Source organism: Peromyscus maniculatus, chromosome 11, assembly GCF_049852395.1.
Source record: "Peromyscus maniculatus bairdii isolate BWxNUB_F1_BW_parent chromosome 11, HU_Pman_BW_mat_3.1, whole genome shotgun sequence".
Classification (NCBI taxonomy): Eukaryota; Metazoa; Chordata; class Mammalia; order Rodentia; family Cricetidae; genus Peromyscus; species Peromyscus maniculatus.
In genome coordinates this window covers 87,231,724-87,244,298 of record NC_134862.1, presented here as the reverse complement: position 1 = coordinate 87,244,298, position 12,575 = coordinate 87,231,724, and the positions used below count along the sequence as shown (strand labels likewise).

Here is a 12,575-nt window from a genome sequence, read left to right as displayed (position 1 = left end):
AACAGGGGTTTGCTTCTGTGTGTGAGAGGTAAATCTAGTATGACCCTACCCAGCTTCTCATCCTTCACTGTGTGACAATCCCTGATGCTTAGTACCCTCAGAGCACCAAGCGTTTCCTCCACTTAGCCAGCTCTCTGTGGATAACGCACATCTTGACTCTTTGCATCAGCTTGATAAAGAAGCGAAAACGTTGGAGACAGATTGGAGAAGATGGCTGGAAGGAGAAGGGATGCAGAGCCTGTGTGCATGTCCACAGTCTCCCCTCTGATCACAGTCCTCACCCCTACCCCCAGCTCACACAGTACAGCAACGCTCAGCTTTGCCCACAGCTAGCCTAGCTTAGTTGAGATCAGGGCGGGCAGGCCGCAATAACCTCTACTGCTTATAGAGTGGGAACCCAGCTGGCCATACCTATGCCTGCTCCTTTCAGAAGGGGAGAGAGTCCATGGCTACTTCATTTCCTCACCCCGACATCCCTTTCCAACCTGTCTATCACTCTATCGATCGTTACAGAGAACTTGCCCCAAGTGCACGTCCACTTGGCACCGCAGAATACGACCTTACCTGGAAAGAGAGTCTTCATAGATATGATCAGTTAAGGATTGAGATGAGACCGTACTAGATTAGGAGGGCTTGAAGCCCACTGACTTGAGAGGACATAGGACACAAGACTATGTGGAACCAGGCAAAGATCTGGGGGGTGGGGGTGGGTAACAGCACAACAGGATCTAGAAGAGGCAAGGAATGCTTCCTCTGCTCGCCCTTAGCCTCAGACTCGAACCCTCAGACAAGAGATAAGCACTGTATGTTCTAAGCAACCTCATTAGTGACGATTTGTTATGACAACCCTAAAAAGCTAATACACTGCTCTTCCCCTTTTCATTCTCCAATGCATTTGGGGTGTAGAACGTCCCCCTAAAGTCATTTGCCAAAGGCTTGGTCCTCATCTCATCACTACTGGGAGCTGGAACAATCCTTAAGAGGTGGAACCTTGGGAGAAGAAGTTAAGTCACTGACGACATGCCCTTGAGGATGACCTTGGGACCTCGGCATCTTCCTCTTCTGTTCTTTGTTTCCTGGCTATCATGAGGTGAGCAGCTTCCTCCACCACAAACGCCTCACCATTGCCCAGGGGCAGCAAGGTCACAAGGTTGAGTAACCAGGAGCGGGGAAAACTCTGAAGCCATAAACCAAAACAGACTTCTCCCTATTTAAAAAAAAAAAATTCTCTCCATTGGCATGCATGTGGAAGTCAGAGGACAATCTCGGGTGTCAGGCCTCATTTTCTACCTTACTTGAGACAGGGTCGCTTATTTGCCACCGTAAGCACCAGCATACTTCTGGGGATCTCCTGTCTCTAGTGCCCATCTCACTATAGCAGGATTATAGACATGCACTACCACATGGAACTTTGCATGTGTTCTGCAGACCTCAGGTCCTCATGTCTGTATGGCCCAGTGAGACATCTCCTAGCCTCTTTCTGCCTTCTAAGCTGCTTGTCCCAGGCATTTGGTCACAGTGGTGCCTTCCGTGGAGTATTTAGACCAGTAGTAGATGAATCACTCTTTAAACCCATGGTTCTTGGACTCAACATTCAAAGTATGGCCTGAGTCTCATCCTCAGACGTTCTCATTTTACTGGACTGCGGTATAAACAAGACTTTTAGAATTTCTTTTAAATCTCCCAAGGAATTCTAGTGTGTAGCCCAAAACTGAGAACTCCACTTTCTGTGGTGACATTGTGTTCCCCAAAATGTTATGCACCCTAATAAACTTATCTGGGGTCAGAGAACAGAACAGCCACTAGATACAGAGGCTAGAAAATGGTGGCACTCAAACCTTTAATCCTAGCCTTCTGGAGGCAGAGATCCATCCAGATCTCTGTGAGTTCAAGGCCACACTGGAAATAGCCAGGCATGGTGACTCACGCCTTTAATCCCAGGAAGTGATGGCAGAAAGCAGAAAGGTATTTAAGGTGTGAGGACGAGGAACTATAGCCTGGTTAAGCTTTCAGGCTTTTAGCAGCAGTTCAGCTGAATCCATTTGGATGAGGACTCAGAGGCTTCCAGTCTGAGGAAACAAGACCAGTTGAGGAATTGGCGAGGTGAGGTGGCTGTGGCTTGTTCTGCTTCTCTGACATTCCAGCTTTAACCTCAATATCTGGCTCTGGGTTTGATTTTATTAATAAGAACTTTTAAGATTCATGCTACATCTTTCAAAGAAGCAAACTGGCCATTCCTCTGCTTCAGATCCCTAGTGCCTGTCTTCAATTTACTTAGTAACAACTGATGCAAGCCAATCCTTATGTTCGGGCCTACAGTTCCCAAAGGACTTTCAAATACATTTGATCTTCAAGATACCAGAAAAGGCAAGAATTACTTTCTGGGGAAGCCCTACGAGATCCTATTCTTTTGGTTCCAAAGGCCTGACAGAAAAGAGAAGCATCCTCCTGTGCATTCCAGGCAAGGCTCTCCACCCCTAGTCTGCAATGGTCCCTGCAGTTTCAACACTCTGAAACACTAACACAATGGTCATCCCTGGATGCTAGTGAAGAGTGGCTGGGGCCTGCTTGTCAATATGAGTCTGTAACAATGGGGAAACTTGAGACGACTGAAGACAAACAGGGCAGTATCAGCAGCCTCTCACTCTGTGGAGGCGGCCAAATGAAACAGTCCCACTTGATAGCATGCTGGCCAACCCACTGGGTGAGGTAGCTCCTTGTGTGGGATGAAAAGCCCACATGCTTCATCACCCTGCAGGTCTGCAAACCTCATCTCACTTGCCCTTATCACGGCTGTTAGTTACCAAACGTTTTCAGGTGCTTCCTGGGGTCACTGAGACAAACCCACACTAACCCATTATCTTCACGTTCTGGAGAAGTCCAAGGCAACCTGAAGAACTGGTTCCTTCAGAGACTCCGAGGGAACATCTGTCTCCTCACCTCTTCTGGTTCCTACAGATGTCTGTCCTCCTTGACCCATGGCCCCTTCCTCCGTGGCCAAGGCCGGTAGCATGTCGTCTTTCCTGCCTTCCCTCTCTGGTTCTGCTCCTCCCGTCTCACTCTTATCAGGACACTTGTGACCCCCTCCACGTCCACTTGGACAATCCCAGAAAACCTCAAGCTCCTTCATCATGTCCACAAAGTCCTACACGGGGTACCACAACCACAGACTGACCTGGATGTGAACAGCTCTCAGGGGCTTCCTCAGCCTACCACACAAAGTACGTCGCCTGATGTAAAGCATTGTTTAAGCTTCCTGATGCGCTTACAGAGCTCCTTTCTGACCAAGATCCTATCCATCATTCATAAGATGCACCCATTCCTTTGGATGTTCACCCTGGATATCACATCCTTGAGAAACATGCTGCACATAGCCAAATACACAAACACATTCTTTGTTCAGAGTTTACGGGTGGGTGGGTGGGTGGCGGAGGACCCATAAAGATAAAACATTCAATAGCCTTTCATCCATCTAAAAACTGTGGCCTTTGTGACACCATAGTTTGTGACACTCTGAACCAAGGAGGAATCTGGATCAGACCTCCTCCTCCTCCCTTGGTACAGGAGCCAGATGCCACCCCACAGCAACCTGAGATTATCAGTCTTTCCTGTGGTCATTTACCATCATGAGAGTGAATCAGGCTGAAGCAGCTGTCATTCAAAGGAGATAATTTATAGATGAGTATGAGAACTGTCCTCTCAGTGGCAAACTCATATCCTTTTAGTGTCAAAACCTACACGGTCAAATGATGGCTGGTGATTTGTGCATATTTACAGTACACTGAGTGTCTGAAAGTCAACACAAGAAAGTCGGGCTTTGAAACGGCTTACCTCATCTATGAAATCAACTCTCAAAGATGAGAAATTGCATTTGTAGTTTGTGTATCCTTTCTGATGTAATCTCAATGCCTCCTAAATTGCTCTTTTTCTTCCCTCTTGTGAGGCGGGAGCTTCACAAAGGACATGGGCTCCCTGTTGGAAGCCTGCCCTCATTTGTCATCTCTACTGCATCTGAGGTGCAGAAGGACAGCCTCCCCTTCAATAATATCTCCACGGGCTCAGGTTCCTGGGAGTGGAGGGGTACCCTGGACACTCATTAAACTCTAGCTGCTTCCCTGCTCAAGGAACACTTCTGGCTCTAGGCCAGAGGAAATCTGCTCCGCAGAGGAAAGTGGGAGTATGGGTGAGCAGGGAGCTGCAGCTGGCTTTCAGAGCAGTCAACCATCTCTGACGAGCCGGCTAGACCGAGAACTACAGAATATTTACTGCAGGGGGATGTTCACAACAGGAGACACTCAGTCTGCCAGACTGGGAGTCCACGCCCCAGGGCATCAGGGTGACCTAGTCACAACACGTGGGACACTGATTCATAGCCAGACCCCAAATCTCTTTATCCCAGAGAGATTTCCTCTGGTCCCTTTAGTCATTACTCAGGGGAAATACATGAGTCGGTCAGCTCTGGAGTTGCCAATAAAATGTATCCAGGACAATTTCAAGATGAGAATTTGTACACATCATCTTTGAGTCTGATTTTAAGCCACAACAAGAGCAGGATTCCAAGTTCTTCCTCACAGTCTCAGAATGGCCAAGGATCACTCCACCTTTGTGCTCACTTGTCGTCCTCATGTTCAGTGTGCCTGGCCCCTCCCTCACTGTGAAGACCACCGGACAGGAACCTGGGTTTCCAGCCCAAGGAGGCAGCCCCACCCAACACCCAACACAGTGTCCACTCCATGACAAAAGGCTTTAAAAAAATAGTTCTTCTTGTACAAGAGACTCTCTTTCATCTGAGATGGGGTGGAAGAAAATGAGAATTGTTGTGAATATGTTATAAAAGGAATATACCCATCGTCCTTAATCTTCCCTTCAGGCAACTTCCCTCTCGTGCATCTCCACCCCTGGGTATTTTACATTAAAGCTGTGGTCATGACTCTTTGTCCTGGTGTAGCAGCTGAGTCCAGATACTGGCTCTGACTATTTCTAGTGTGGAAGGCGAAATGTGAATTGTCTGTCTAACATGAGTGTACAAATAGCACTATCAGAGACATGGTAAAAATACCACCTGGGTTGAAGGCTGCTCAACCGGGCATGTGATTCATACTCACAGAACCTAAACTCTAATACTGATGCTCGTTAGAGCCATTAGAATGCCTTCATAGAGTAAACATTCATCATTACAGAATATCATGTTAACATCAGACATCATATTTTACTTCTCTCTGTGGTGTTAAGTATTAAAAAGGAGGCCTTGGAGTGCTAAGCCAGGGAGCTACTCTTTTGGCCCCAAAGATCATATTTGGGAAAAATACATAATAGCATGGGAAAATATGCCCAGACCATCAAGAGAAAGTCAAAGCCCTGAGTCTCATGACAAGATTACAAATTGCGAGCGCATTTCTTGGAGAAAATAGGAGTAAATAACTTATTTCTATGTGATGTAGGCTTTTGAAAATCGCAGTTAAACTTCATATAGTCTCTGTTTTATTTAAAAACAAATACATTTTACTTCTTATAATTTAAAAAATATTTTAAATGCATTATATATTTTTAAATGATAAACAATAAAAAAAAAAGCATACCATTCCATAATGAAGACATACTCTGTTCCTGACAGCTATGGTCCGTTGCTGATTGCTCCCCCAGGGACCCATATGAGAAAGACTACCGCAAGATGGTAGGATGTTTAAGAGGCGGGGCCTAATGCGAGGTCTTTTCGCCACTGGGGGCATGCTCTTGAGGCTTTGGGCTCCTCTCTCTCTTCATAGCATCGAGGTTACAATATAGTTTGTCTCACCACAGGCCCCAAAGCTGTGAGGTTCTGATGGTTGATCCCCATTGTCAAGACAACTGGGTTTGGAAACTGGTGAGAAACATACCTCTGGGCGTATCTGTGGGCTTACTTTCAGGTTAAATTAACTGAGGAGCCAAGACCAAGCCTGAACATGGTTATATAAAAGAGAAAGGCCAGAGGAGCACCAGGACTCCCCGCTCTGCTTCTGTTCTGTGGAGATGTGGGGAAGGAAGAAGTCTCAGCCCCATGCTATCATGGAGCTGCTCGCCTCCATATTTCCCCACCAAAACGGAGCTAAAATAAAACTTCCTCTTTTCAGATGTCCTGTCAGAGTGCTAAGAAAAGTAACTAATACAGAGGCCGGCTGATCAGAAACTGTAAGAGCAACTAACCTTTCTCTCCTCTAATGTCATCGTGTCCTCTGTCTGTTATAATGACAGAATTCTATCACAGAGCCAGGGAAGACGGTCCAGTGGTCAAGAGCACTTGTTGCTCTTGCAGAGGACCCAGGTTTGATTCCCAACATTCCCATGGGGGCTCACAACAGTCTGTAACTCTAGTTCTAGGAGACCTGGCACCCTTTTTTGGCTTCTGCTGGCACCAGGCACACACTCGCTACACATACATATATGCAGGCAAGAAACTCATAAACACAAAATTAAAAAAAAAAAAAAAAAAAAAGACAGCTAACACAGAGCCCTAGGCAGTGACTCTCAAGACCAGGCTATGCAGCCTCCTTAAAGGCTCTCTTATTGGTTCCTTATCCTATTTATACAGTGTATAAATATATAGTTATATGATATAATGTGGTATACGTAGATAAACCACACAGAACTTCATCTAAAAGTCAAATGGTTGCTCAGGCCCTGCATGTCAAAATAAGAATTTTGTTTTCTTTGCTGTTCTGGGTCGGAAAGGAAGCCGCATGTGGGAAATGCTGACGGGGGATTGCACAGGGCGGAGGCAGGAAGGCTGGAGGGAACATGGTGGGCAATCTAGTGTTGCTCCCCCACGGGCCGTGAAGTCAGAAGTCACTCACTTTTCCTAAGCATCATGCTCCTTGGCTATACACAGAAGGTCTAACCGTTTCCTCCTTGCCTTACAGGCCCACTGCAGGGTTAAATCAAATTATGTGGGGGAATGAGAAAGTACTCAGATTTTTATCAGCCACATTGAGTTCATTTTATGCTTCCCTGTATTTTTTGCCTCGTGTCACAGAACTGCTCTGTGTACCCTCGCTCGGTTTGTTTTTCCTCTGGGCACCCGGGTGTGTTGGCTTCCCCAGTTTCTCCTGCAGGGGAGTGGAGCTAAAGCCCTGGATTCTTGGCAGTAGAATATCAATAGAAGCACTGTATATACCCAGGCTAAGCCTCAGACCCACTATGGGGGCCTCAGCACCTCCCCCTCATTTCTTGGCTGGTTCCAGAAAGTCTATGGATGACTCTTGAGGCCCCTGAAAGATGGGGACACACTTGATGAAGGAAGCCCGAGTCACTATATAAGAGAAGGCTGCTCACCCCCTAGGACACAGCACAGAAAGAAGTGACCTGAGGCGTTCAGGATTACCTGATATTCCAGTTACCTTCCTAACACCCATGACTATGGCCACCTCTCCACATCAGTGACAGTCCCTACCCAGCAGACCCAGAGGACAGAGTACATGTGTTGATTCTGACCCTCATCCGACAGAAAACTCCCCTAAGAAAAATCAGGAAAGATTATTTTTCCTATGTTTTGTTTGGTTTTTTTATTTGGAGTTTTGTTGTTTTTTTTAGAGGAGGTTTCATTATGTACCTCAGGCTGGCTTTGAACTGTCTCTGTAGCCTAGGCTAGCCAGTAACTCTAGATTTTTATGTCCCTAGCATTAGGATGTGCTATTATATCTAGATCAGAACTCCGTTTTTTCCAGATTAGAGACCTGCTCTCTTACTTCCATATAAAGAGGCCTGAGGGTAGTGCTCATTTCAGTGCCTAAAAAGAGAAAAGGAGAAAGGAGAAAACCACGGGGGGGGGGGGGGGGGGAGGCTTCTGTGATCAGGTCCATCATAAAGATGAGTCTCAGAGAGAAAAAAGTAAAAGTTTGCCAAGGGACAAGAGGTCCTCCACCCCATTCAGAAAATATTGACAATGGGAACAGGAGGCCAACACAGGCCTTCATCTAAATTATTAGGGATGCCCTGCCTAACTCATCAATTGCTTTAAAGATTCTAATTTTAGGGAGCCACTGCAGTTTCGGGGTCAAAACACTCTCACCTGTCTGTCTTAATTTCTAAATTTCCTGTTATGAAGTATAATACCATAGCATATGCTGGACAACATACTGTGTGTGTGTGTGTGTGTGTGTGTGTGTGTGTGTGTGTGAGTGTGTGTGTGTCCCTCCATGTCCCTTTATTTAATCCTTACTACTGTGCCATCAATTCCAAAGTGAGAGATTCGAACCTGGGGCAGGGCAATCCCTTTGTGCCAAGTTGTTTTTCTAGCATGTGTGCAGGTCAGGGTGTTTGGCCAGACTGAGCATTTCCAGGCCTTTGCTCTTATTCACTAGCCCACACAGTAAAGCTGGCGGCTAGGAGGCCCTTGGTGCTGCTCAAACGAACAACATCCCTCGGGGGTGGGGGCAGAGATATTAGCTAAGCAAGGAGCGGTTAGGAATTGGGAGTTGACAGATAACTCTCTCAAAGCCTGCAGGCCTGACTGGAGCTCCTTGGTGAGAACTCGCTTGCAAAAGGAAAAAGTAGGCACAGCCCACCGCTGCCTTGACTCTTAACTTCTAGAGGGAGATCTGGAATCTGTGTTCATTTCAATACCTGAGGAGGGAACCCCTGTATTTCCCTGCTTGTAGAGGGTGCTTACCTGGTAGGGGTACAGGGTAACCCCATTGGTTCTTGAAAGGGACCAGGTGCCATCCAGATACTGGTGAGCCTGAATAGCCACGGAGTTAAGGACGTTCCCATTGCTGGGACTGGTGGCCATCTGGAGGCTGACCTTGGCCTGGTGTGTCGGGGATCCACCCTTCTTGTCTGCGCCATTGCTGACCCCAAGGCTGTTGGGTTTGCCGCTGTGTTTGCTGACAAGGCCTGTGTAGGTAGAGGTGGCGTAGGGGGCAGGCACAAAGGCCCACTCCCTGGGCTGCTGGAGCCCACCCATGTGCCGGGACCCCACCAGGGTGGGGATGCTGGAGACCAGAGGGGGTGAGCCTGGGGAGGCATCATAGTGCTCGCTGCCGGCTGCCTGCTCCAAGGTGAGCACCATTTGGATGGCTTCCTGCTTTAGCTGGTTCAGATGTGTGGCACAAATGTCACAGCGGTTGTCTCGGTCATTCCATGACTTCCTGATGGTATTAGGGACCTGGAGTTTGTCGTGAATCACAGCAGAGAAAGCAGGGTCCTAGAGAACACACAAAAAAAGAACAGGATGTAACTCAGTACTAGTAAGTCTTGTTTAGATGTCTACAATCCAAGGGTTTGATGGTTTGTTTTCACAGCATCCACCAGGAGGAAGTCAGACTAGGAAGAGCATCAGGTGGCAGACACACACAAGAATCAGGTGATGAAAACTTGAAAGATGCTAAACAAAACACAACCTCTAAGAACCCCCACTGCTCAGTCAAAGGAGGTCATTTTTGACTCTCCTATGTCCACTAAAGAATTATGGACAACCTGCTCCCTCCCTGGTCCAGCATGGTGGGGGTGAGTGCACCATTCTGGGCAGCAGAGAGCTGCCAAGGGATGGAAGTGTCACTTGTGATGGGGAACAGAGAATCTATTCTGCTAAACTTTGGCCTCTGCCACATGTGTGCTAAGTCATTGCCATGGGGAAGAACACTAACCAAATAGATTCTAGCTCCGGGATCCAGCCTGCTCCAGCAGACAGCATGCCTCTACAAGCACCTAGGATCCGTCACCAACCCCATGAGGAGCTATCTGCTGTACCTGCTTTCCTATTTCCTGACTAGTCCAAGATGCTTCCTCCACACACTTCATCTAAAACTACTAATAAAAATCTTCAGGCGGTGTAGTGGCTCACACCTGCACCTAGCTCACGCCACCACTAGGGGAGCTGTGAAGGATTGCTAAGTTTCAGGCTAGCCTGGGCTATGAAGTGAGTCCTTTCTCAACCTCCACTCCCATATCTTATGCTCCAAGGTCATAGCTAAAAGATACATAGGGGTAATGAAGATGTTATCTCTCATTTACTTTGCTTTAACTTCCACAGAAATGGGACTCCATGAAGAAATAGCTCTGGCATGTAAATGGGTATCAACACATTCCCGCATTCTGTTCCTTGTGTCCCTGGAGCTCTGCCTGGCCTTAGACACCTTATTCCTTGCACTGAACCTGTCCCAACTCGAGCAGTCACTGTGTCCTACCCTTGCTATGGTAATACCCTTTCCAACCCTTCCATCTCCAAGACTTCAATTGTGGGGAAAACAGGATAGGACAGTACTCTCCATGCACGTATGAACAGAACCACCTGGGCATACTTGGGGCCTGGCAGAATTTGCAAAATTCAACAGTTATTGTGAGTAACAAATGAAACTCACCTCAGGAGTCATTTTCCTGTAGAATACCAAAAAAAAAAAAAAAATGCCCTTCAGAAAAGTGCTGTCTGTTTTTATGGAGCAGAGGCCCATCTGGACTGAGTGGCCTGTATGGAAAGTAATATGGGGCAGTCAGGGTGGGCAGGAAGACCATCCGTGGGAGGTTGGTTCCTAATCACGATCTGTCTGAATGATGGGCCCCAGAATTCTGTTTTCCCTGTTTAACAACCCTGAGCAGCTCCTCGGCATGCACTGATTAATTGATTAATAAATCAAGAGGGCTCGTCCCGGAGCCGCAGTGAGAAACCCAAGACAGCCTATAAACTGGCTGGAGCAATGGGGGGTCCGGATGACCAGGTTCCACCTGGAGAAGCCATGCAAACCAGATGAGGATCGCTGTGGCATTCTCCTAAGAGGCAGCTGCTTTGTCCAGACAGTCCTTAATCATAGCCCAAGAGCATGTGGGACCCAAAAGAATCACTGAGGGGGCCATTCTAGAACACACTGTTGCCTTAGTTTACCAAACAAGCAGATCCAACAGGATGAAAACTTTGGAGTACCCACAGACATCTTGACCACTTACTTGTCTGTTAACTTTCACTTCAAGAGTCAAAGAACATCCATAGCCAAGCACATATGCCTTCAAGCCACCAACACTGGGTTTCAAGAGGCCTTGGTTTAATTGCTTATTTAAAATGTTTTTGCTGGGATGGGACTGTAACTCAATTGATAGAGTGCCTGGCTATCACGCCCAAAGCCATGGATTTGATCCAGGGCACCAAATAAACCCGATGTGGTGAAGCAAGGCTTCTGTTCCAGGCCTCAGGAAGTAGAGGTAGGAGGGTCAGAAGTTCAAGGTCAATTCTCAGCTGTAGAGTGAGTTCCGGATCATGCTGGGTTACTTAACACCCTGTCTAAAATATTACCTTTGCTCCTTCAACTGTCAGGAAGGAACAGCACAGGAAGGTGGTGGCTACAAGAGAAGTCACAGGCACACTTGGCGGTGTTTGGGATTTGGAGTGCACGGCTTAGCTTCTGGGTTTGACTGACATAGAGACACACACCGGCTCCTCAGAGCTCATGAACTACCCCTGGTTCTGAGAACCCTTTCACCCATCTCTTTGATTTTTTTAACCTCTCCCCCGAGTAATCCCTTCTTTATTCAGCCTGTTGCTCTTTGTAGCTCAACTTCCAACATTTAACAAATTGATACGTTAGCTTCACACCAACCGGGAGCTGAGTCCAATTCCTGTCCTATGTGAGTTCATATCCAGGACTTCTCGGCTCCTAGATTATCAAACACCACACCCTTCTTTCTGCCGCCCCTTTAGTCTGATCTGAAGCAACCCAGGATCCATCAACACCGGCAACACCACGGAGCTCTGTAGTTCTTTAATCCACAAGCCGTCTTTGAGGGTTCTAGTCCTCCCTGCTCCTTCCCATATACAACCAACCCCAGCCCTAAGAGAGCCAACAAGCACACTGATGGATGCCCCAGTCGGGCTTTCTTCCAGTATGTGGGCTCAGGCAGCCTGAAAGTTGTCAGTGATCCACTGATGTCTCCAGAAGAGGAAGACTGAATCGTTGAAGGAAGAATCAATTGCTGGATGATAACCAAAAGATGATCCTTCACTTAAGCAGCCCTTGACCCAAACACCCCACAATAGCTCAGATCACCCTGAGGTTTCGACACGTCAAGAGAGACATCTGTGGGAACCAACATGTCTTCCCAGGGCTTTTTTTACACGTTATAAATATTTTAGTTTGACTGTTGACTTCAATGAGGAATGGCCAACCGACACGGTTTTCTGCATGTGCTAAGATGGGGGGACTCCGTGTCAAATGAGAAGGAAACAAGTGTCAGGAAGCATTTGGAGCATGGGTGCCACGTGCTGGGCATTCCTGTCATGGACACAGAGAGGACGCGGGGCCCAGAAGACAGACGTAGGAGGAACTACTGCATTAGCAAACCCGGAGAAAGAGAGCCAGGCACCCAGCCTGGGGTCTGCCTTGCTGGTGGGTCTTGAGATCTTTGCACTGTCTGCTTCTGGCCCACCCTGTGACCTAGGGAAAGAGCCAAATTGGACAGCATAAGGCACACACAGGCAGAACCCTGTTTTAATACCTCCACTTTCACTTCCACACCTACGAAAACCAGCCATTGGTGCCTATGCAACATCTCCCACCCAAACTGTTAACCTCAAAGTACTCTCATCTTTCAGAGAAAATACGAAAAATTATTTT

General features: G+C 47.3%; 1 protein-coding gene across 1 annotated transcript in view; it reads right to left on the bottom strand.

Annotated features, from left to right (window-relative positions):
• The window catches only part of Kif26b (kinesin family member 26B), a 430,200-nt gene that overhangs the window by 265,041 nt on the left and 152,584 nt on the right, over window positions 1-12,575 (bottom strand). The window contains exon 3 of the mRNA XM_006974208.4: window positions 8,645-9,178. Within this exon, the coding sequence (XP_006974270.3) occupies window positions 8,645-9,178 (534 nt within the window). The remainder of the gene's footprint in view (window positions 1-8,644; window positions 9,179-12,575) is intronic.